The sequence below is a fragment of the Neomonachus schauinslandi genome, chromosome 2, assembly GCF_002201575.2.
Source record: "Neomonachus schauinslandi chromosome 2, ASM220157v2, whole genome shotgun sequence".
NCBI classification, from domain to species: Eukaryota; Metazoa; Chordata; class Mammalia; order Carnivora; family Phocidae; genus Neomonachus; species Neomonachus schauinslandi.
The window spans coordinates 119,072,310-119,095,248 of record NC_058404.1 but is presented as its reverse complement, the minus strand read 5'-3'; the positions used below and the strand labels follow the sequence as shown (position 1 = coordinate 119,095,248).

Here is a 22,939-nt window from a genome sequence, read left to right as displayed (position 1 = left end):
CTTCATTTCTATACTAGTTCCCAAATGCCACAGGAGAAAAATCATCATTGAGCAGATTATATCTCAATAAACGAATGGTCCCTAATTCTCAGATGAGCGCCAATGTTACGTCTCAATTTTTTTATGTTTACAGATTGATTCCCCTTTCCTATGGTCATTAGTTGTTCCATGTAACTTTGCATATCATATTTCTGCATTTTTCCTACTGGAATTGAGGGATTATTTTATATGCCCATACTCGGGGGGGAGAGAACAATGTCTTAATCATATCTAGTTTCAATGGCTTGCACAGTGGCCTTTAACACAGGTTGGTTCAGTTATCCCAATGTTTCATTTTCTCTATAGCACTTGCCATTATCTCAAATTATCTTATTCATTTGTTTGCTTATTTACCAGTTACCTCTTTCCACTAGAGTAAGCTCTATGATCATATAAATTTTGTTCACCTTGTTCCCATTTTATTTCTATAACCCAGGACTCTGCCTGCCACATTACAGACTCAACAAATAGTATCCAATAAATGAATGAACTATTAACACAGTCACTACTTATTACTCATCTTTCCTTGAAATAAAAAAGAAAAGAAGAAGGGACAAAGGAGAGAAGAGACAAACCTTTTCTTGTAATTCAATATTGGATTTTTCTAAGTCCTTCTGAATATTTATTATTTGAGCTGTCTTCTCAGAAATGTTTTTTCTTAGTTCATCAATAGTTTCTTCTTGTTCTTTAAGATGAACGCGAGTAATTTTTAGTTCTTCTTTTGTTTCTAGACCCTTTATTAGCAAGTGGAATTTAAAGAATATTATAACCACATCATCCTAACATTGCCTCCCCCTTTTCCAATTGGCTCTGTTTTAAAGAAACATTTAATAGATGAAAGAAAAGGGTAATAACTTACTCTAACTTCGATTTCTTTTATGTATCCTTTAAGCTTCTCTCTCTCTATTTCAAATGATTCCTGTAATTCCTTTAGATCATTTCTTTCTTTGGTTATGGATTTCATTTCCTCATAATTTTCATGGAGCTTCTGAGCCAACTCTAGCCTCTCCATTTCTATACGTTCTAATGTTAATTCTTGGTTCCTTAATTCATTCTTCAAATTCTCTATTTCATTCATCTTTTCCTGCATCTCATTCATTTCTTCTTGTACACTAAGAAGTTGTAGCTGTTTTTCCTGTAGTTGTTGGTTCTTAAGAAATAAAATTTTTAATTACCATTTTGCCTATATACTCTTAAAATCTCATGTAAAATGTACTTTGCTGAACGGAAATAATCATTATCACAGCCCTGCCTACACTCCCAATGTAAACAGACAAGAGCTTTAAAAGTAAAGTATCCTTCTAAGCATAGTGACTGTAGTAGGTTGAATAGTGTCCTACCCAAAATTCAAGTCGATTCAGAACTTCAGAATATGACCTTACTTGGAAGTATGGTTTTTGCACATGTAATTAATTAAGGATTGAGAAGAAATCCTATTGGATTAGGATGGGCCCTAAATGCAATGAGAGTGTCCTTATAAGAGGCAAAAAAGGACACACAGCGACACAGAGAAAGTCCTGTGAAGATGGAGGCAGAGATAAGAGTGATAGAGCTATAAGCCCAGGACACCAAGCAGAGCTGGGAGCCAAGGATAGTTATTAGACACAAGATTCTTCCCTAGAGCCTTCAGAGGAGTATGGTATTGCCAGCAACTTGATTTTGGACCTCTACAATCCAGAAATCTGACAATAAATTTCTGTTGTTCTTTAGCCACCAAGTTTATGGTAATTTGATACAGAGGGTCTAGGAAACTAATACAGTGTCAGTAGGTTAATCAAGGAGGAAAAGTGAAAATGAGAAAAACTTGAAAAGAGACTAATTAAATTTAAAGGTATAGTTGCCAAATAACTATAATTCCTCATCTCTTAAAAACTTTTGGATACTCTATTTTTACTTCTAATAAGGTCCTTATGGGGTGGCCCAAAAAACACTGAGGCATTAACTTTTTTTTAAATTAAACTTATTTAAATTCAATTTAATTAACATATAGTGTATTATTAGTTTCAGAGGTAGAATTTAGTGATTTATCCGTTGCATATAACACCCAGGGCTCATTACTTCAAGTGCCCTCCCCAATGCCCATCACCCAGTTACCCCATCCCTCTACCCACCTCCCCTCCAGCAACCTCAGTTTGTTTCCTATAGTTAAGAATTTCTTATGTTTTGCCTCCCTCCCTGTTTTCGTCTTATTTTTCCTTTCCTTTCCTTATGTTCATCTGTTTTGTTTCTTAAATTCCACCTGTGAGTGCAATCATATGGTATTTGTCTTTCTCTGACTTGTTTCGCTTAGCATAATAACTTCTAGCTCCATCCACATCATTGCAAATGGTAAGATTTCATTTTTTTTGATGGCCGAGTCATATTTCATTGTAAATATATATATACCACATCTTCTCTATCCATTCATCTGTCGGTAGACATCTGGGCTCTTCCCATATTGTGGCTATTGTGCACATTGCTGCTATACACACTGGAGTGAATGTGCCCCTTCGAATCACTGTTGGTATCCTTTGGATAAATACCCAGTAGTTTTATTGCCAGGTTGTAGGGTAGCTCTATTTTTAACTTTTTCAGGAACCTCCATACTGTTTTCCAGAGTGGCTGCACCAATTTGCATTTCCACCAACAGTGTAAGAGGGTTCCCCTTTCTCTGCATCCTTGCCAACATGTGTTGTTTCCTGAGTTGTTATTTTTAGTGAGATATTAACTTTTTTTAAAGTTAATAAATATGTATAAGTCTATCTCTTTATTTTTTTTCAATTCAGTTTATTAACAAATAATGTATTATTAGTTTCAGAGGTAGAGGTCAGTGATTCATCAATCTTATATAATACCCAGTGCTCAATACTAAGGCGTTAACTTTTACTTAAGCCTATTAATTTCACTTCTTTAGGATGAGTATGAAACAGACATCAGGTTTTAGTAAATTTAATTAGGTTATAGTGAAAGAGAGGAGAATTAAGAGAATATATATTCAGAGAAAAACATTTCACAGAAGCGCAATGGAAATCACAATATATTATTTATAATGCATGTGGCACTGTCCTTAGAGTAAATAGAAAGACCTCAGTGGGTACATTTTAGAATTACTTGGGTAATACAATTATTACAAGAATCTTGGCTCTTATACAAATATTACAACAACACCTTACTTCCATAAAAGAAATGAGTCAGGAAACTGTAAATGTCTAAGAGATGGTAACAGTCATAAACCTTACATTTTAAAGAATCACTACTATATCTTTATAAAGGCAGGATCTTTGTGTTATTGACTAATGGATCTCAAGACCCAGAAGAGCATCTGGGCTATGGGGAGTTCCCAATAAGTATCTGATGAATGAATATATTACATGATAATTTAGATGAATCAAAGCCTTCTCTCTCATCTAAAGATTAGGGTAATATAATCCTCACAAAGAGTGTTGGTTAAGATATAGGTATGAGTTGAAACTGTCCACATAAATAATTAGCATTAAAATGTGTTCATTTGGGAGATACATGCTATTTCTAGAACTTAGCTCTATAGCAATCAAAATGTATTAAAAAAGCTTAGTCAGGAAATATAATATGGCTAGGAAGGTAACTTTAAAAATTCACCTTTTCCTTTAGCTTTTCTTCAACTTCTGCTAATTTCTCATAGGTCCTAGAAAGCTCTTCCTCTTTCTTTATGGTGTGGTTCTTTTCTTGTACAATGATCTCTTGTTGCTTTTTGAGTTCATCTCCAAGAATTCTTAATTCTTCTTGGTTTTCAATAGTCTAGAATTAAAAAAAAGTTGAGATTAAAATCAGTATTACCTTACATTTATAAAATCAGGTAAAAATCAGCATTTACTTCAGCCTAAAAATGAAGAAATCATGGCAAATTCTATTGGAAAAGACTACCTTAAAAAAAAAAAGTCTTTAATTTAATCATATAGATGCCAAGCATCTGCATTTTATGCTGTTTTTTTATTGCTCCACTTATATTCCTATCATGAAAATTAGAACTGGATTTGGTATTCTGTCTTGAGAGGTTTGCCCATTTTCTACCCTTAAGCCAAAGGAGACTGTTTCTAAGCTTTCATGGACTGATGACAAGACTACAGTTATGGGCTTTTCATATGCTAGAATGGTTATGATTTAGGGCACCAGTCAACAACAAGCTCAAAATGGCAGCTATCCTTTGCTAGCATGACTCGGGCTAACCCTAGTTATAAGCTTAAACAGTGACATTCTCAAGTATCATGACCATAAAAACATTGCAAATATGAGACCAAGAACAGACTATGACTTTTATCTGTATTCTTATTTAAACTTAGCTCTTTTGACTAAACAGACAATCCCAAGAAATATGGAAAATTACACAAAAGGTCAGGTTCTCCTGAAATCCACAGCAAACTTCTAAAAATGTGAATTTCAATCTATACATATTATATTGTTCCAAATACAGTAACAAAGACTAAAGTAGATTTGACAATATGGCAAACATTAACAACAAATAATTAAAAATGAAGTTTAAAAATTATAACAGAATAAATAAAAGAGAATTTAGGAACAAATTTAACAAAATATGGACAAAACCTGTACACTAAAATCTGCAACACATCACTGAGAGAACAGATGATTTATAGAAAGATATGCAATGGCCAATAAGCATATGAAAAGATGATCAATATCCTTAATCATTAAGGAAAGGCAAATGAAAACAATGAGGTACATACCCAATAGGATGGCTAAAATTGAAAACACCAATAATAGGAAGCATTGGTGAGGATGTGGAGCCATCAGAATTCTCTTAATTTGCTTATGGGAATGTAAAATGGTACAACTACTTTGGAAATCAGTCTAGTAATTTGCTATGACCCTGCTATTACATTTAGATACCCCAGAGAAATTAAAAAAAAAATGTTCATAAAAAGTTTTGTGTAAGAATGTTTACAGCAGCTTCACTCAAAATCGCCAAACACTGGAGAGAACTCAAGTTTCCATCAACAGGAGAAAGGCAAAACAACTTGTGGCCTATTCATACATGGAACACTACCCAGCAATAAAGAGGAATGTAAAAAAGTAAGGTACAAAAGAGTACATGCTGTATGATTCTATTTGTATGGAGTTCTAGAAGAGACAAAGTGACCTATGCTTAAAAACCATTAGGACAGTGATTATATGGAGTAGAGAGTGAGATTAGAACTGACTGGGCCAAGGCACAAGAGAACTCTGTAGGGTGAGGCAAATGTTCTATATCTTGACTGGGGTGGAGGGTACACAAGTAGAGATGTTTGTCAAAAGTCATCAGACTATACACTTGCAACAGATACATTTCTCACATGTAAATTATGCCTCAGTATAGTTGTAAAAATCCAGAACATACAAGACAAAAACATCCTGCTAAGTATACAGTGCTAAATCCTACCATTTCAATATTTTCCCTTAGGTCAGTCTGTAATTGTTCCTTTTCTGCTGTAATACTCTCCAACATTTGTTGCAGTTCATTTTTCTCCTGTATTAAAGAAAATATCTTTCTCTGTTGCTCAGTTAGCTCATTATCTTCAACATTCGCAATCAGTGTTTGAATATTTTTGGCTTTCAAATTCTGTTTTTTATCTGTGTCAACCATCTAAAATATAAATAGATTAAAGAAGAATTTCTCAGTTAATAACAATTTTAATAATAATAAAAATTGCCAAAACTTACATTACTTATTATTTACCAGGCACTATTTTCATATATTGACACATTTAATCTTCACTCTAACCTTATGAGATAGGTACTAGTATTATTTCCATTTGACAGATGAGGAAATTGAATCCGAGAGAGGATGATAGGTCACTTGCCCAAGGTCACTCAGGTTTTGAAGCCAAGAGGTCTGGCTCCAGAGTTTGTGCCCTTCAGCATACTCTTGTTCATGGATAAGAACTACCTGGACAGCTGTAGCTAATTAACAATTATCTTCATGTATGATGATGGGTCAACCTAATTTTATGAAAGAATAAGCCACCTTGAACTCCATCACTTTCTTTCCATCAAAAGCTGGAAATGATTCTCTATCCCCCACTCCCAACAAATCATTACTTTCAGAAGCAGTCATATTCACAAAAGGTTGGAGTTTTATCATACGAGAGGGCAAAATAACTTTGATAAAAATAGATTTCATATTATAGTAGTATAATCCACCTTTTAAAAATATATACTTTTTATACACTGCTTAAGAAAAGCATGTTATATAAATTCATTTATCCATAAACAAGTCTTAAGCAAAGGTACCCTAACATGTGTACTCCTTAAGAAAGTGAGACAAAGACTAACATTACAATCATTGGTATGAAATTAGGGTATCACTATGTAACCATACACATCCAGGAAATACAGCTCCATAGCGGCTATATATGTTTTAAAAAGTTTTAATAATAGGGATAATAATAGTGAGTTAAGCATCTGACTCTTGATTTTGGCTTGGGTTATGATCTCAGGGTTGTGAGATCTAGCTCTGTGTCAGGCACTGTGTTCAGTGGGGAGTCAGCTTGAGATTCTCTTTTCCTCTCCCTCTGCCCCTCCCCCTGCTCTCTCTCTCAAATAAATAAAGCTTTAAAAAAAGTTTTAATAATAAACTACAATTACATTAGAAAAAAATTGAAAAATAGAGAAAAAAAAACCATCCAATGTCACCAGCTTCACACAACCCACTACTAGAATTCTAGACTATTTCCTTTCAGAGTCTGTTCTTGAAAAAATTTTTCTTGAACACAGTAATTAAGATTAATATATACAGAATTCAGTTTTGCTCTTTTCCATTTGGATCACATGCATTTTCCCATGCTGTTACATAATCTTCAACTTATAATTTTTAGTAGTTGCTCAATTCTCTAGAGTGGGTTTGGACAAACCATACTTTAACTATTCTCTTACTGTTGGCAGTATGCATGAGTTTCTGACAATGGCAAACACACGGCTAACTACATGAGAACTTAAGGTAAGGAACAGATAGTCATTGGGACTAGTTTGTCAGATACTATACTTCAGAATCTCGTATCTGTGCTCCTAAACATAGCAATGTACACAAAGACAAAGCAGGCTGAGACAAGGTATGTGAGAATACGCAAGGGACATTTCAGAAATGAACCCAGCCTAGAAAGTATTTCAGCTACCATGAATAATATCTAACATATCTTATTATTAAATAAAGAAAAAGAATTGTGTCCTTTATATGAGATAGGTTTACTAATCATTGTTTAAAATTTGTGTTGAGACACACTAGAGAAACTGCATTTCTAGAGAGAGAAACATCAAGCAGGATTTAAAGTGGGCACTCTGAGGGGGAGGAGCAAGATGGCGGAGGAGTAGGAGACCTGGATTTCGTCTGGTCGCAGGAATTCAGCTGGATAGGGATCAAACCATTCTGAACACCTACGAACTCAACAGGAGATCGAAGAAAGGAATAGCAACAACTCTCTCATCAGAAAAGCGACCACTTTCTGGAAGTTAGGTCGTGTGGAGAACTGAATCTGAGGCGATATTTGGGAGGATAGATGGAGGGGGAGGGGGCCTCCGTCAGCTGCTTCTGGCAAGTGATAGAGCAGCAGGGCACAAAACCAGAACTTCTAGAAGTTGGCTCTGCTGAGGGACGTTGCTCCAGTGGCTAAGCAAGGGGTGGAACCCTCGCTGGGACAGTGTGATCTCAGGACCCTCGGAGTCACAGGAAGACCGGGGGTACCAGAGTGTGGCAGAGCTCCCAGGTATCAGAGCGGGGAAGCCGGCTGCAGAGACAGAGCCGAGGCGCGGGCTTTCAGCTCAGGGTTGCCATAAACCATGATCTGCAGCACAGTCGGGCCACTGCTCCTCCAGCAGGGACCCAACAAGCGGCAGATCCGGGGAGACTCCCCTGCCTCCCCCAGGAGGAGTGGCGTGGGAGCGCAACACAGGGATCTGCTGGGTTTGGAGACTCCAGATGGGGTTGGGTGCCAGAGACAGAAACACTTGGTCACAGGCTGGGTGAGCACAGAGTGTGGCCAGAGACCGGGGAGACGGGAGTGATTGACTGCTTTTCTCTGGGGGCGCACTGAGGAGTGGGGCCCCGAATTCTCGGCTCCTCTGGGGCGGAGATTGGGAGGCCTCATTTTCACTCTCATCCTCCAAAGCTGTATGGAAAGCTCGCAAGGAACAAAAGCTCCCGAGAGCAAACCCCAGCAGATTACTTAGCCCGGACCGGGCAGGGGCGGGACAGTCTGCCTCTGGCAAAGACATTTGGGAACCACGGCAACAGGCCCCTCCCCCAGAAGATCAGCAAGAACAGCCAGCCAAGACCAAGTTTACCGATCAATGAGAATGGCAGAACTCCAGCGCTAGGCGAATACTGCACATAGAATTCATGGCTTTTTTCCCATGATTCTTTAGTCTTTCAAAGCTGATTTTTTTCTTTAACTGTTTTTTTTTTTTTTTGAATTTTTCTTTTTCCCTTTTTAAACCAACATCTTATCAATCCCTTTTTTAAAAAAATCTTTTTTATTTTTCATTTTTAGAGTCATATTCTATCCCTTCATAGTAGTTACCCTTATTTTTGGTACAGATATATAAGTTGTTCTCTCTTTAAAATTTTGGGATACAGTTTCTTCTAACAGATCAAAATTCACTCAAAATCTAGTGTGTGGCACTGATCTATGCACCAGCCTGATCATATTTGATCATATTCTATTTTCTTTGTTTTTGTTTGTTTTTATCTTTTTCTTTTTCTTCTTTCTTTCCCTTTCTTTTCCCCAGGTTTCAGGTCTTTTCTGATTTGTTTAGTATATATTTTCTGGGGACGTTGTTACCCTGTTAGCATTTTGTTCCCTCATTCATCTGTTCTCCTCTGGACAAAATGACAAGACGGAAAAAATCACCTCAACAAAAAGAACAAGAGGCAGTACCGACTGCCAGGGACCTAATCAATACAGACATTAGTAAGATGTCAGAACTAGAGTTCAGAATGATGATTTAAAAGATACTAGCTGGGCTTGAAAAAAAACATGGAAGTTATTAGAGAAACCCTTTCTGGAGAAATAAAAGAACTAAAATCTAACCAAGTTGAAATCAAAAAGGCTATTAATGAGATGCAATCAAAAATGGAGGCTCTAACTGCTAGGATAAATGAGGCAGATGAGAGAATTAGTGATATAGAAGAACAAATGATCGAAAATAAAGAAGCTGAGAAAAAGAGAGATAAACAACTACTGGGTCACAAGGGCAGAATTCGAGAGATAAGTGATACCATAAGACAAAACAACATTAGACTAATTGGGATCCCAGAAGAAGAAAGAGAAAGGGGGCAGAAGGTTTATTGGAGCAAATTATAGCAGAGAACTTCCCTAATTTAGGGAAGGAAACAGGCATCAAAATCCAGGAGGCACAGAGAACCCCCCTCAAAATCAATAAAAATAGGTCAACACCCCGACATCTAATAGTAAAACTTACAAGTCTCAGAGACAAAGAGAAAATCCTGAAAGCAGCTCAGGAGAAGAGATCTGTAACCTACAATGGTAGAAACATTAGATTGGCAACAGACCTATCCACAGAGACCTGGTAGGCCAGAAAGGACTGGCAGGATATATTCAGAGCACTAAATGAGAAAAATATGCAGCTAAGAATACTGTACCCAGCTAGGCTGTCATTGAAAACAGAAGGAGAGATAAAAAGCTTCCAGGACAAACAAAAACTAAAGGAATTTGCAAACAGGAAACCAGCCCTACAAGAAATATTGAAAGAGGTCCTCTAAGCAAAGAGAGTCTAAAAGTAACATAGACCAGAAAGGAACACAGACAATATACAGTAACAGTCACCTTACAGGCCTTACAATGGCACTAAATTCGTATCTTTCTTTTTTTTTTTTAAAGATTTTATTTATTTATTTGAGAGAGAGAATGAGATAGAGAGCATGAGAGGGGGGAGGGTCAGAGAGAGAAGCAGACTCCCTGCTGATCAGGGAGGCTGACGTGGGACTCGATCCCGGGACTCCAGGATCATGACCTGAGCCGAAGGCAGTCGCTTAACCAACTGAGCCACCCAGGCGCCCTTTTTTTTCAAAGATTTTAAATTCGTATCTTTCAATAGTTACCCTGAATGTAAATGGGCTCAATGCCTCAATCAAAAGACACAGGGTATCAGACTGGATAAAAAAACAAGACCCATTGATATGCTGTCTGCAAGAGACTCATTTTAGACCCAAGACACCACCAGATTGAAAGTGAGGGGGTGAAAAACCATTTACCATGCTAATGGACACCAAAAGAAAGCTGGGGTGGCAATCCTTATATCAGACAAATTAGATTTTAAACCAAAGACTGTAATAAGAGATGAGCAAGGACACTATATCCTACTTAGAGGGTCTATGCAACAAGAAGATATAACAATTGTAAATATCTATGCCCCTAACATGGGAGCAGCCAGTTATATAAGCCAATTAATAACAAAAGCAAAGAAACACATCGACAACAATACAATAATAGTGGGGGACTTTAACATCCCCCTCACTGAAATGGACAGATCATCTAAGCAAAAGATCAACAAGGAAATAAACACTTTAAATGACACACTGGACCAAATGGACTTCACAGATATATTCAGAACATTCCGTCCCAAAGCAACCGGAATACACATTCTTCTCTAGTGCCCATGGAACATTCTCCAGAATAGATCACATCCTAGGTCACAAATCAGGTCTCAACCCGTACCAAAAGACTGGGATCATTCCCTGCCTATTTTCAGACTACAATGCTTTGAAACTAGAAGTCAATACAAGAGGAAAGTCGGAAAGAACTCAAATACATGGAAGCTAGAGAGCATCCTACTAAAGAATGAATGGGTCAACCAGGAAATTAAAGAAGAATTTAAAAAATTCATGAAAACACAACTGTTCAAAATCTTTGGGATGCAGCAAAGGCGGTCCTAAGAGGAGAGTATATAGCAATACAAGTCTTTCTCAAGAAACAAGAAAGGTCTCAAATACACAACCTAACCCTACACCTAAAGGAGCAGGAGAAAGAACAGCAAATAAAGCCTAAACCCAGAAGAAGAGAAATAATAAAGATCAGAGCAGAAATCAATGAAATAGAAACCAAAAGAACAGTAGAACAGATCAATGAAACTAGGAGCTGGTTCTTTGAAAGAATTAACAAGATTGATAAACCCCTGGCCAGACTTATCAAAAAGAAAAGAGAAGTGACCCAGATAAATAAAATCATGAATGAAAGAGGAGAGATCACAACCAACACCAAAGAAATACAAACAATTATAAGAACATATTATGAGCACCTATATGCCAGCAAATTAGATAATCTGGAAGAAATGGATGCATTCCTAGAGATGTATAAACTACCAAAACTGAACCGGGAAGAAATAGAAAACCTGAAGAGACCCATAACCACTAAGGAAATTGACGCAGTCATCAAAAATCTCCCAACAAACAAAAGCCCAGAGCCAGATGGCTTCCCAGGGGAATTCTACCAAACATTTCAAGAAGAATTAATACCTATTCTTCTGAAACTGGTCCAAAAAATGAATGGAAGGAAAACTTCCAAACTCGTTTTATGAGGCCACCATTGCCTCGATCCCCAAACCAGGCAAAGACCCCATCAAAAAGGAGAATTACAGACCAATATCCTTGATGAACATGGAGGCAAAAATTCTCACCAAAATACTAGCCAATAGGATCCAACAGTACATTAAAAGGATTATTCACCACGATCAAGTGGGATTCATCCCTGGGCTGCAAGGTTGGTTCAACATCCGCAAATCAATCAATGTGATACAATACATTAATAAAAGAAAGAACAAGAACCATATGATCCTCTCAATAGATGCAGAAAAAGCATTTGACAAAGTACAACATTCTTTCCTGATCAAAATTCTTCAGACTATAGGGATAGAGGGTACATACCTCAATCTCTTAAAAGCCATCTATGAAAAACCTACAGTGAATATCATTCTCAATGGGGAAAAACTGAGAGCTTTCCCCCTAACGTCAGGTACACGGCGGGGATGTCCACTATCAATACCACTGCTATTCAACATAGTATTAGAAGTCCTAGCCACAGCAATCAGACAACAAAAAGAAATAAAAGGCATCCAAATCGGCAAAGAAGAAGTCAAACTCTCACTCTTTGCAGATGATATGATACTTTATGTGGAAAACCCAAAAAAGTCCACCCCAAAACTGCTAGAACTCATACAGGAATTCAGTAAAGTGGCAGGATATAAAATCAATGCACAGAAATCAGTGGCATTCCTATACATCAACAAGACAGAAGAAAGAGAAATTAAGGAGTCACTCCCATTTACAATTGCACCCAAAAGCATAAGATACCTAGGAATAAATCTAAGCAAAGAGGCAAAGAATCTGTACTCAGAAAACTATAAAATACTCATGAAAGAAATTGAGGAAGACACAAAGAAATGGAAAAACGTTGCATGCTCATGGATTGGAAGAACAAATATTGTGAAGATGTCAATGCTACCTAGAGCAATCTACACATTCAATGCAATCCCTATCAAAATGCCATCCACTTTTTTCAAAGAAATGGAACAAATAATCCTAAAATTTGTATGGAACCAGAAAAGACCCCGAATTGCCAGAGGAATGCTGAAAAAGAAAAGCAAAGCTGGTGGCATCACAATCCCGGACTTCAAGCTCTATTACAAAGCTGTCATCATCAAGACAAAGTGGTCCTGGCACAAAAACAGACACAAAGATCAAAGGAACAGAATAGAGAGCCCAGAAATGGACCCTCAACTCTATGGTCAACTCATCTTCGACAAAGCAGGAAAGAATGTCCAGTGGAACAAAGACAGTCTCTTCAACAAATGGTGTTGGGAAAATTGGATAGCCACATGCAGAAGAATGAAACTGGACCATTTCCTTACACCACACACAAAAATAGACTTAAAGTGGTTGAAAGAACTCAATGTGAGACAGGACTCCATCCAAATCCTAAAGGAGAACACAGGCAGCAACCTCTTTGACCTCAGCTGCAGCAACTGCTTCCTAGAAACATCGCCAAAGGCAAGGGAAGCAAGCGCGAAAACGAACTATTGGGACTTCATCAAGATAAAAAGCTTTTGCACAGCAAAGGAAACAGTCAACAAAACCAAAGGACAACCGACAGAATGGGAGAAGGTATTTGCAAATGACATATCAGATAAAGGGCTAGTATCCAAAATCTATAAAGAACTTATCAAATTCAACATCCAAAGAACAACTAATCCAATCAAGAAATGGGCAGAAGACATGAACAGACATTTTTCCAAAGAAGACATCCAAATGGCCAACAGACACATGAAAAAGTGCTCAACATCGCTCGGCATCAGGGAAATCCAAATCAAAACCTCAATGAGATACCACCTCACACCAAGTCAGAATGGCTAAAATTAACAAGTCAGGAAACGACAGATGTTGGTGGGGATGCAGAGAAAGGGGAACCCTCCTACACTGTTAGTGGAAATGCAAGCTGGTGCAGCCACTGGAAAACAGTATGGAGGTTCCTCAAAAAGTTGAAAATAGAGCTACCATATGATCCAGCAATTATACTACTGGGTGTTTACCCCAAAGATACAAAAGTAGGGATCCGAAAGGGTATGTGCACCCTGATGTTTATAGCAGCAATGTCCACAATAACCAAACTGTGGAAAGAGCCAAGATGTCCATTGACAGATGAATGGATAAAGAAGAAGTGGTATATATATACAATGGAATATTATGCAACCATCAAAAGGAATGAAATCTTGCCATTTGCAACGACGTGGATGGAACTGGAGATTATTATGCTGAGTGAAATAAATCAGAGAAAGACGTGTATCATATGACCTCACTGATACGAGGAATTCTTAATCTCAGGAAACAAACTGAGGGTTGCTGGAGTGGTGGGGAGTGGGAGGGATGGGGTGGCTGGGTGATAGACACTGGGGAGGGTATGTGCTATGGTGAGTGCTGTGAATTGTGTAAGACTGTTGAATTACAGATCTGTACCTCTGAAACAAATAATACATTATATGTAAAAAAAAAAAAAAGAAGATAGCAGGAGGGGAAGAATGAAGGGGGGGAAATCGGAGGGGGAGACGAACCATGAGAGACTATGGACTCTGAAAAACAAACGGAGGGTTCTAGAGGGGAGGGGGGTGGGGGGATGGGTTAGCCTGGTGTGGGTATTAAAGAGGGTACGTTCTGCATGGAGCACTGCGTGTTATACACAAACAATGAATCATGGAACAGTACATCAAAAACTAATGATGTAATGTATGGTGATTAACATAATAAAAAAATAAAGTGGGCACTCTAAGGGGATTCATGAGAGACCTACTAATGCAGCCCCTTGGGGTCCAGATGAACAGAGGGGTGCATGTGGGATTCCATTATGAACACGGTAACAGAAGACTAAGCTGATCCTAGCCTTCCATCCCAGATTTGAGACACCCCAGGAAACAGAAAAGCCCTAGTTGGACCTTTTCTATCAACATAGATGATTCTAGCATAAACTTAATACCACACACCAGCTGGTCCCAATGAATAGAACTCTCTTTTTCCCTCACTCCTCTGCTATTGCCCCTTCTCGTGGGCCCTATAATTGCATTTTTGCATCTGTTTAAAAGCAGCTAAATATTGTTGTATCTTATTTTCAAAAATCTTTTCAAAAAACCTTCCCCTAATGAAAGTGAAAGTTATAAATTTCAAATCAAGGTCAAATGCCTTTGGCTCATTTGATCGATCCAAACTACATATAAGCTGAGAACACAAGATATAAAACAAGTGAAAATGCTTTTCTAGGAGAGAAGTACTGAAGCATAGGGAGAGAGAGGGAAAGCTTTTCCAAGGCAAGAATACTGTACCCCAGGGTAAATGGGGAAAAAAAGCTCATTATATAGAGTAATAGCATATAAATCTATATAGATATTTATTTATATAAGTTAGAGCTTACTGAATTATTCTGAAGCAGTATTTGTTTTTATTTAATAATATGTCCATCTGATTTTTCTGTTTGCATATAATATGCAATTTTAAAAAATTTTATGACCACATAAAACCCAGTTGCATTATCTATATACATACATACATATTATATATACATATACTATGTCAAGCTATGGATGTGTGAAAGATTATTTCACCAGTCTCCCACTGATGAATGTTTTAAATTCCTAGTAGCAAATATTCTGGAATAAATAGTATTAAGTGCATAAAATTGAAAGGCAGTATAAAAAATCCTGTTGATAATATATACCAAAGGCATTTTTGAAAAGTAGAAATGTATATAGTAAATGATTCCATTGTATAAAATTATAGGCAATCACCTGTTACAGACTGAATTTTGTCTTCCCAATATTCATTTTGAAGCCCTAACCCCCATGTGACTGTATGTGAAGATAAAGCCTTTAAGGAGGGTAATTAAAGTTAAATGAGGTCATGAAACTGGGGCCCAAATCCCATAGGATTGGTATCCATTCATTCATTCATTAGGCTCCATGCCCAGCGCAGAGCCAGATGTGAGGCTCAAAATCACAACCCTGAGATCAAGACCTCACCTGAAATCAAGAATTGGTCACCCAATCGACTGAGCCACCCAGGTGCCCCAGGATTGGTGTCCTTTTAAGTAGAGGAAGAAACGCCAGTGCTCTTTCTCAGCTTGAGCACAGGAGAAAGGCCCTGTGAGGACACAGAAGGAAGGTTCCATCGGCATGCAGGGAAAAGAAGACTTAACAGAAACTAAATTTTCTAGCACCTTAATCTTGGACTTCTAGCCTCCACAACCAGGAGAAAGTAAATTTCTGTTGTTTTAGCCAGCAGTCTGTGATATTTTGTGATGGAAGCCCTAGTGGACTAACACATTTCTCTTAAAACAAAACAAAACAAAACAAACATCATTAGCATCTCCTAGTGTTTGTTGTATATAATTAAATAACCAGTTAAGACCTTATTCTCCCAAGGTCTCAGGACAAAATGAACCATATTACTTAGAATAAATTAAGGTGAGATTTAAGCACCTAATAGTAAAAATTATAGCACAAGCCCTAGAAACAGGCATAAATAAATATACACATTGATTTCATAGGGATCTCTAAGCAAGTTTAATATATAAAATCTGACATAAAACAAATATTTTAGACATAGTTAATAATAAGCAAACTTTCTTAGAATTCAGAGGGGTTTTATTTTTATTTTTTTAAAATTGTTTTTAAAAGATTTTATTTGTTTATTTAATTGACAGAGAGAGAGAGAGAGACAGTGAGAGAGGGAACACAAGCAGGAGGAGTGGGAGAGGGAGAAGCAGGCTTCCGGCCAAGCAGGGATCTTGATGCGGGGCTTGATTCCAGGACCCTGGGATCATGACCTGAGCCGAAGGCAGTCACTTAACCAACTGAGCCACCCAGGCGCCCCTTCAGAAGGGTTTTTAAAGACACTTAAAATACATTAGGCCTCAAAATATCAGCTTAAAGTTTGAACTAATTTTTGCCTTTTTTTCCCAAATTGATTGTAAGCAGTTATATCTCAAGTTATTTCAAAGACATCAGGTTTATGTTTGTAAATTATTGTTATTAGCACTGTGAATAATAAACAAGATTGAGACTATCATTATGTACTTAAGTGTTTGAGGTAAAAGAGAAAGCTCATCTACACATATATAAAAACTTTGATGGAAACACCATTTACCTTTTCCTGGAATTCATCCTTAGTTTCTCCTAGGTTTTCCTCTGTATGCAAATTCCTGGAAGTTTCCTCAGAAATTTTCATTTTTAGTGTGTTAATTGTTTCTTGGTGTTGTTTCAAAGACTCAAGAGCATGTCTTAATTGTTCTTGGGTGTCTATATTCTTTGTCAGAGAAACAGAAAACAATGTCCATTAGAATAATGTGAAACAGTGGAAGTAATTTTGTAGTGGCTACCGGATCATGAATTATAAGTGATGGCTCCTGTCCTGTTTGTAAAGAGGCTCTGAATTTTCAGAGTTTACTCAGTAAAAGCCTTACCATGTTTACAGTATCCTGAATGTCACTTTTGAGTTGGTCCCTCTCAATTTGCAGGCTCTCCTGGAGTTGTTTTAGGTCCTCCTTTTCTTGGGTTAAGGTTCTTACTTCTACTAAAGTTTGTTGAAGTTGCTCAGCGATCAGTGTTTTTTCCTTTTCCATAGTTAGCAGCCTTGAATCTCTACTTTCTAATTGTTCCTTCAGCTCTTCCACTTCATTTAACCTTTTTTGACTCTCAGTTGTTTTCTGAACTTCTTCAGATTTGGGAGAAAGCTTTAAAATAAGAAAAAGTAAATGTGAAAAGCAGAGCATTCTATGGTATATAAATGGAAGCCAAACCCCAGAAAGTTAAAGATCGCTCCCTAGAGGGTGTCTTGTACCAACCTCTGTGTTCACAGCATCCAAACTTAAACCAAGTTTTTGAGCTTGTTTAGAGAGATTCCCTATTTCCTGATTCATTCTTGCATTCTCCTCAAGGACCATCTTATACTTTTGCTCAAATTCAATATGATGATTTTTAAAATCCTGGAATTCTTGATCAGTGCTTTTGTAATTCAACTGGGTAATTGCTAGGTCATTTTTAGTTTTCCCAAGTTCTTCAAGTAAATCTTGAATTCTACTTTCTTTTTGAACTACTTCAGAAAACAAATTGTCTCTTTCTGATGTTATTACACAGAGCTCTTCAGATTTATCATGCATCTATGGAAACAAAATAAAATTTAGCTATGTTAGCAATTTATGATCTACTGAAGCAGTTTTCAGGAAAAAAAAGTTTCCTCGGGGTGGGGGGTAAGGTGGGGGGGGGGGGAAGACATTGAAATTATGCAAAAATTTGACCAAGGAAAGGCAACATTTTTATTGTCACCATCCTTTAACAATGTATTATCCTCTTTAAATTTACCTTCAGTTTTATTTTCTATTCTCTTTGGGTTCTAGCAAGGATTGCATGGAGGAGGATACTCAGTAGAAACACTTTATTTCAGGATGTGCCTTTATTTCCTTATCTATCATTCTAAAGTATTTTCTAACCTCTTGGTGTGTCATTTTATGTTTCGTCTTAGAATTTGACACATTTTTTCCCTAAAGCCTTTGAATGTAGCTCCAGATTCTAAAAATGTGATCCCTGAATAATTTAAATAGTTAAGCTTTATTTGAATTATTATTTAAATAAACCCTATCCAGCTTATAAACAGTAAAATCACTGTGAAAGGTAAGGTAGCAATGGTGGGAAGAAGAGAGGCAAACTTAAAGCAGAGGCTAAGGACAGGGGTAAAACAGCAGGGTTGTTTCAATCATGGACTTAGGACAGGAGGCATATCTGTGTAGCTCAGCTACTGGCTTCATAACTATTTGTTGAGCTAAAAAACAGCACCTACTTTAAAGAGTTTTTAGGATGACTAAATAATGTTGCTAGAGTTCTTTAGCATGATGTCTGCCACTTGGGTCTTCAAACACTTGTCAGTTTTATTTCTTTTAGAAAGGTAGAGAGGAAGGAAAAGCTGGCTGATGGTTCACAGGTTTGTTCACTGGCCTGCAAGATTTACACTGACCCCTAAACTTTATCAGTCCCCTCCCTTACATCTCATTACGTTTTTTTATTCAACATAGTGATAGAACTAGTACCAAAAAAAAAAGGTTAAAAAAAGGATGGGCCATAGAACTCTATTTAAAGATTTTATTTTTAAGTAATCTCTCCATCCAATGTGGGGCTTGAACTTACAACCCTGAGATCAAGAGTCCACACTCTCTACTGACTGAGCAGCCAGATGCCCCCATTGAACTCTGTTTAAATCGTTTTTTAAAAAATTTATTTCAGAGAGATAGAGAGCATGGGGGTAAGAAGCAGAGGGAGAGGGGCAAGCAGACTGCACTGAGCCCAGAGCCACTGCGGGGCTGGATCCCATGATCCCGAGATCATGACCCGAGCCGAAACCAAGAGTCAGATGCTCAACCAACTGAGCCACCCAGGCGCCCCTAGAACTCTGTTTAAGTGAAACATTTGAGGACTACAGAAATGGTTGTTACATGGATCAAGTTACTAAGTATACTGTTAAATAGGCTTTGAAAGTGTGTTTTCTGGTAATACAAGAAAATTAGAGGAGGAACTACATTCATTTCTATTCCTAACAAGTTGAGTCATATGTTTACACTCTCATGACTGCTACTTTAAGATAAACTACAGCAAGACATTTAAAGCGCTATTACAAAGGTTTTTATTTCAAAAGAAGAATTATTTGCTTAAAAATGTGTTTACCTCTTTCCTCAGCACTTCTACTTCTGAGGGTAAAGATTTCAATGCTGAGAGCAAATTAACTTCTTTACGCAAAGCTTCATTTTCTTCAACTTCTTTATTCAGTTCTTTCTGGAGGTCAGTAACCTTACTTTCCAGTTCCAAATTACAGAGCAAATCTAGGACATTTTGGGTAAATTAAAACAGTGTGCAGTTATTGGGACAGTCTAAATTATATGCAAAGTTAGATTATTTAATCAGACTATATAAAAATTTATTAAAGAGTCAATGTTGATTAACAGGTAATCTAACTGTTAATAGTTCTTCAACCGATTTTTGAAAATCAGGTCCAATTTATTTGAAAAATAATTCCTAAACCCTTATTAATTGGAATTCTATGGAAGCAGTTATAAATACTGATCTCAAATAATATCAAAACTCATTATTAGGCTATTAAAACAATCATATCAGAGGATAATAGATTTCTACCCATTGGAATATAGTCGCAAAATCCTTCAGGTAGGTTTCTAGACAAAGTCAGATCTGCAAAGAATTAAGTGAAATTATGAAATACCTTTTGGAACTTTGCCATCTATAAGGGAGGTGAGTTTTGTTATTTCATTAAAAGAAGATTGTAATTCTTTCTCCAGATCCACTTGCATTTTCTTTTTTGCCTCCAGTTGGCATTGATATAACTGAATATCATTTTCCATTTGCTTGTATGTATTTGTAAGTTCTTTCTGTTGAGAGAAAGATTGCAAATTCACAGAAATGTACTGATTGTAACAACTATTTTATTATAAATATTACAGGAAACAGTTACCATTTTCTCTTTCAGCTCCAGATTTTCACTTCTAAGAAAGGCTGATTCTTTCTTGGCATCAAGGGCTACAGTTTCAGTATCAAGCAGAGTCTGTTTCATTTGTTTTATGTCTTCAGTGCTTTCCTATACACAGGACAAAAAGAATTTAGTGAAATATGCTAATTTCAAATGTCTATTTAGGAAAAGATGAAAAGAAATAATATTTTCCATGATAAAAATATTTTAAATATTTATTTATTTATGAAAAATTGGCTATATTTTTTCCAAATTATAGAAGCATTGTAGAGACTGAAGAAATTTGTTATTGTTTAAAAAAGGTTAACACAATTGTTGTTCAGCTAGCTTGTTAAAATTTCCTATGTATTTTTAAGTCATTCTAAAATGACTTAAAATGACCTGCCATCTAAAAATGGCAGGTGAGTAGTTCATAATTAAAATTAAGGATATGAAATCACAAATTACAAAGAAAAAGACAAAAAAACCAATAGAAAAACAGAGAAAAGATGAATAGGCAACTCACAGAAGAGAAAATGCAAATGACTGATAAATACATGAAAAGATCTCAGTCTTATTTTTAGAGAGAAGTGGCATTTTAACTTTAGCTTACATAAATTCAACCACATATATCCTTGGCAGAATATTAATGCACAAATGAATGAATGAATTGGATGAATAAAGAGAAAGAAATAGCAATTTTTAAAAAGTGGGCAATTCTGCTTGCCACTCTATCAACAGACACTCCTGGATTATATGAAAGTGCCTTTCTTCCCCCTTTCTTTAGAACAGTAAGATTACTTTTACAAAGGATCATTTGTCAGTTAACAGAAGAGTCCTGATAGAAGGTAATAAAAACTACTCTGAAAAACTCAAATGAAAACAAAAGAAGAAAAACCAAAATTTCAGCTTGAAACTGCTGCCTTCTTAAAAAGAGTTAAAAACTAGAATCAAACTGATACTTTCTTGAAGTAATCAGGAGGCCTGAAGGCAAACAGAATAGAAAGCAAGCAGCAAAAATTAACAATTTCATCATGAAATTCAATGTTATTTAATGCCATATCTTTTTTTTTTTAAGATTTTATTTATTTATTTGAGAGAGAGAGCATGCAAGAGAGAGCTCGAGCAGGGGGGAGGGGTAGAGGGAGAGGGAGAAGCAGACTCCCTGCTGAGCAGGGAGCCTGATCCCGGGATTGATCCTGGGACTCCAGGATCATGACCTGAGCTGAAGGCAGATGTTTAACTGACTGAGCCACCCAGGAGTCCCTTAATATCATATCTTATACCAACTAAAATCATCTAGAGCTACAGTTTCTGAAAAATACCAAACTGTTAAAATAGTTATTTAAATTATAATGAGAATGCATTAATATTAATGAAATTTATAAAATCATGCTCAATCACATGTGATATGTACAGTTTCAGTTACTTATCAATACCAACATAAGTGCTCACCTGGAGATACTGACTACATACTTCTGCATGCATTTGCATAAAATAATTGAAAAAAATAATAAATTTTGAATTACTAATTTTTAATGGAAGTTCATCCTTAACTTACTTATATTCACTCAAAGAACGATATCCTAAACTCTCTATGAATGATTCTTTATCCATAAAATGGCAATGATACTAACAGTCCCTCTTTTACAGAGTCACAGACAAGATTAAATAAAATACTATATGTAAAACAATTACAACAATGCCTGGCACACAGTAGGCTCAATGTAAGCTCAATATTGATAATAATGATGATGGTATACTATAAATGCCTACATGATTAAACAAAAAAATAAACCTGATTTTTACCGATGAGTATGACAAGTCCATTTTTATATCTTCTGACTTCTGAGAGTCTATATATTTCTGTAGCTTCTTAATCTGGTCTTCCCTTTCTCTAAGCAGCTCTACTTTTGAGCTTAGTTCATTCTATAAGAAGTATGAAACAGAAAAATGTGAAATGTATTTTCTTGGATTTAAATTTTAGGGGATAAAAAAGAACTTACATTTAATAGTTTAAACCATTAGTAAAATTTAAAAAGTTGATATTTAAGAAACAAAACGTTTCTTCTATTTTCTGAAATCATGTTCAATTACGTATGATGTACATTTTATAGTTCTAGTTCCTTATAATAGAAATACCAACATAAATGCTCACCTCAAGATCTTGATTATACACTTCTGCATGCTTAACTAAATTCTTTAAGTTGGAAATTTCATGAATTAGTTGCATCTGTAAGAGCATGTGAACAGGCAACAGAGCAAACCAATAGTTAATAAAGCAAAAAAAAAAAAAAAAAAACCCACCAAAAGATAGCATTTATTCACTGCTTCAGAATCACCAAAACAGTAAGAAAGGATTAAGAGATCAGTTGTTCAAGCTACTGTTACAGAGCATCTCATTATTTGAAGATACAAAACAAACAGAAACCCAGTAAGTCAAACAAAAAATCCCTCAAACCCTACAAAACAAGCAAACAAGAAAAAAACCTTAGCATGACCCAAGTAACAGTTATATCACCTGTTAATAATACTATAATAATGTCAAAAGCAAATTAGTATGCATCCCTTGGAAGATATAAACTGGTAATCAAACTTTAAAAAACATACTTTTAATAGATTTTTGTTTTGGGGAGGTTCAATGCAGAAATGTTATTTATTCTACAAGATATTTTGGTTTCTTCCCATAAATTAGCCATTTAGCTTTACACTGGCATACTTTCTAAGGATTTGTGTTTTAGAATTTAGGTCTGGATTAGGGTAGTTTCATGTGGTGCCTTTACAGTAATATTACTGTTCACTAAAGCTACAGAGATATGTATAGGATTATCAATTATTACCTTGTTGATTCATTCTATGGAAAATGTTATTGCTTTATATTTTTTAACTGTC

At 36.3% G+C, this 22,939-nt stretch overlaps 1 protein-coding gene across 2 annotated transcripts in view; it reads right to left on the bottom strand.

Annotated features, from left to right (window-relative positions):
- Nucleotides 1–22,939, bottom strand: part of CENPE (centromere protein E) — an 84,891-nt gene that overhangs the window by 35,408 nt on the left and 26,544 nt on the right. Inside the window, exons 17-28 of one of the 2 annotated variants that reach the window (XM_044912655.1) lie at nt 22,206–22,280; nt 21,857–21,976; nt 20,054–20,176; nt 19,805–19,970; nt 19,255–19,409; nt 17,385–17,699; nt 17,004–17,273; nt 16,688–16,846; nt 5,432–5,635; nt 3,637–3,795; nt 899–1,189; nt 615–773 (exon numbers count right to left, since the gene is read on the bottom strand). In XM_044912655.1, the coding sequence (XP_044768590.1) occupies nt 615–773; nt 899–1,189; nt 3,637–3,795; nt 5,432–5,635; nt 16,688–16,846; nt 17,004–17,273; nt 17,385–17,699; nt 19,255–19,409; nt 19,805–19,970; nt 20,054–20,176; nt 21,857–21,976; nt 22,206–22,280 (2,196 nt within the window). The remainder of the gene's footprint in view (nt 1–614; nt 774–898; nt 1,190–3,636; nt 3,796–5,431; nt 5,636–16,687; nt 16,847–17,003; nt 17,274–17,384; nt 17,700–19,254; nt 19,410–19,804; nt 19,971–20,053; nt 20,177–21,856; nt 21,977–22,205; nt 22,281–22,939) is intronic. The other variant, XM_044912656.1, reaches the window with a different exon arrangement.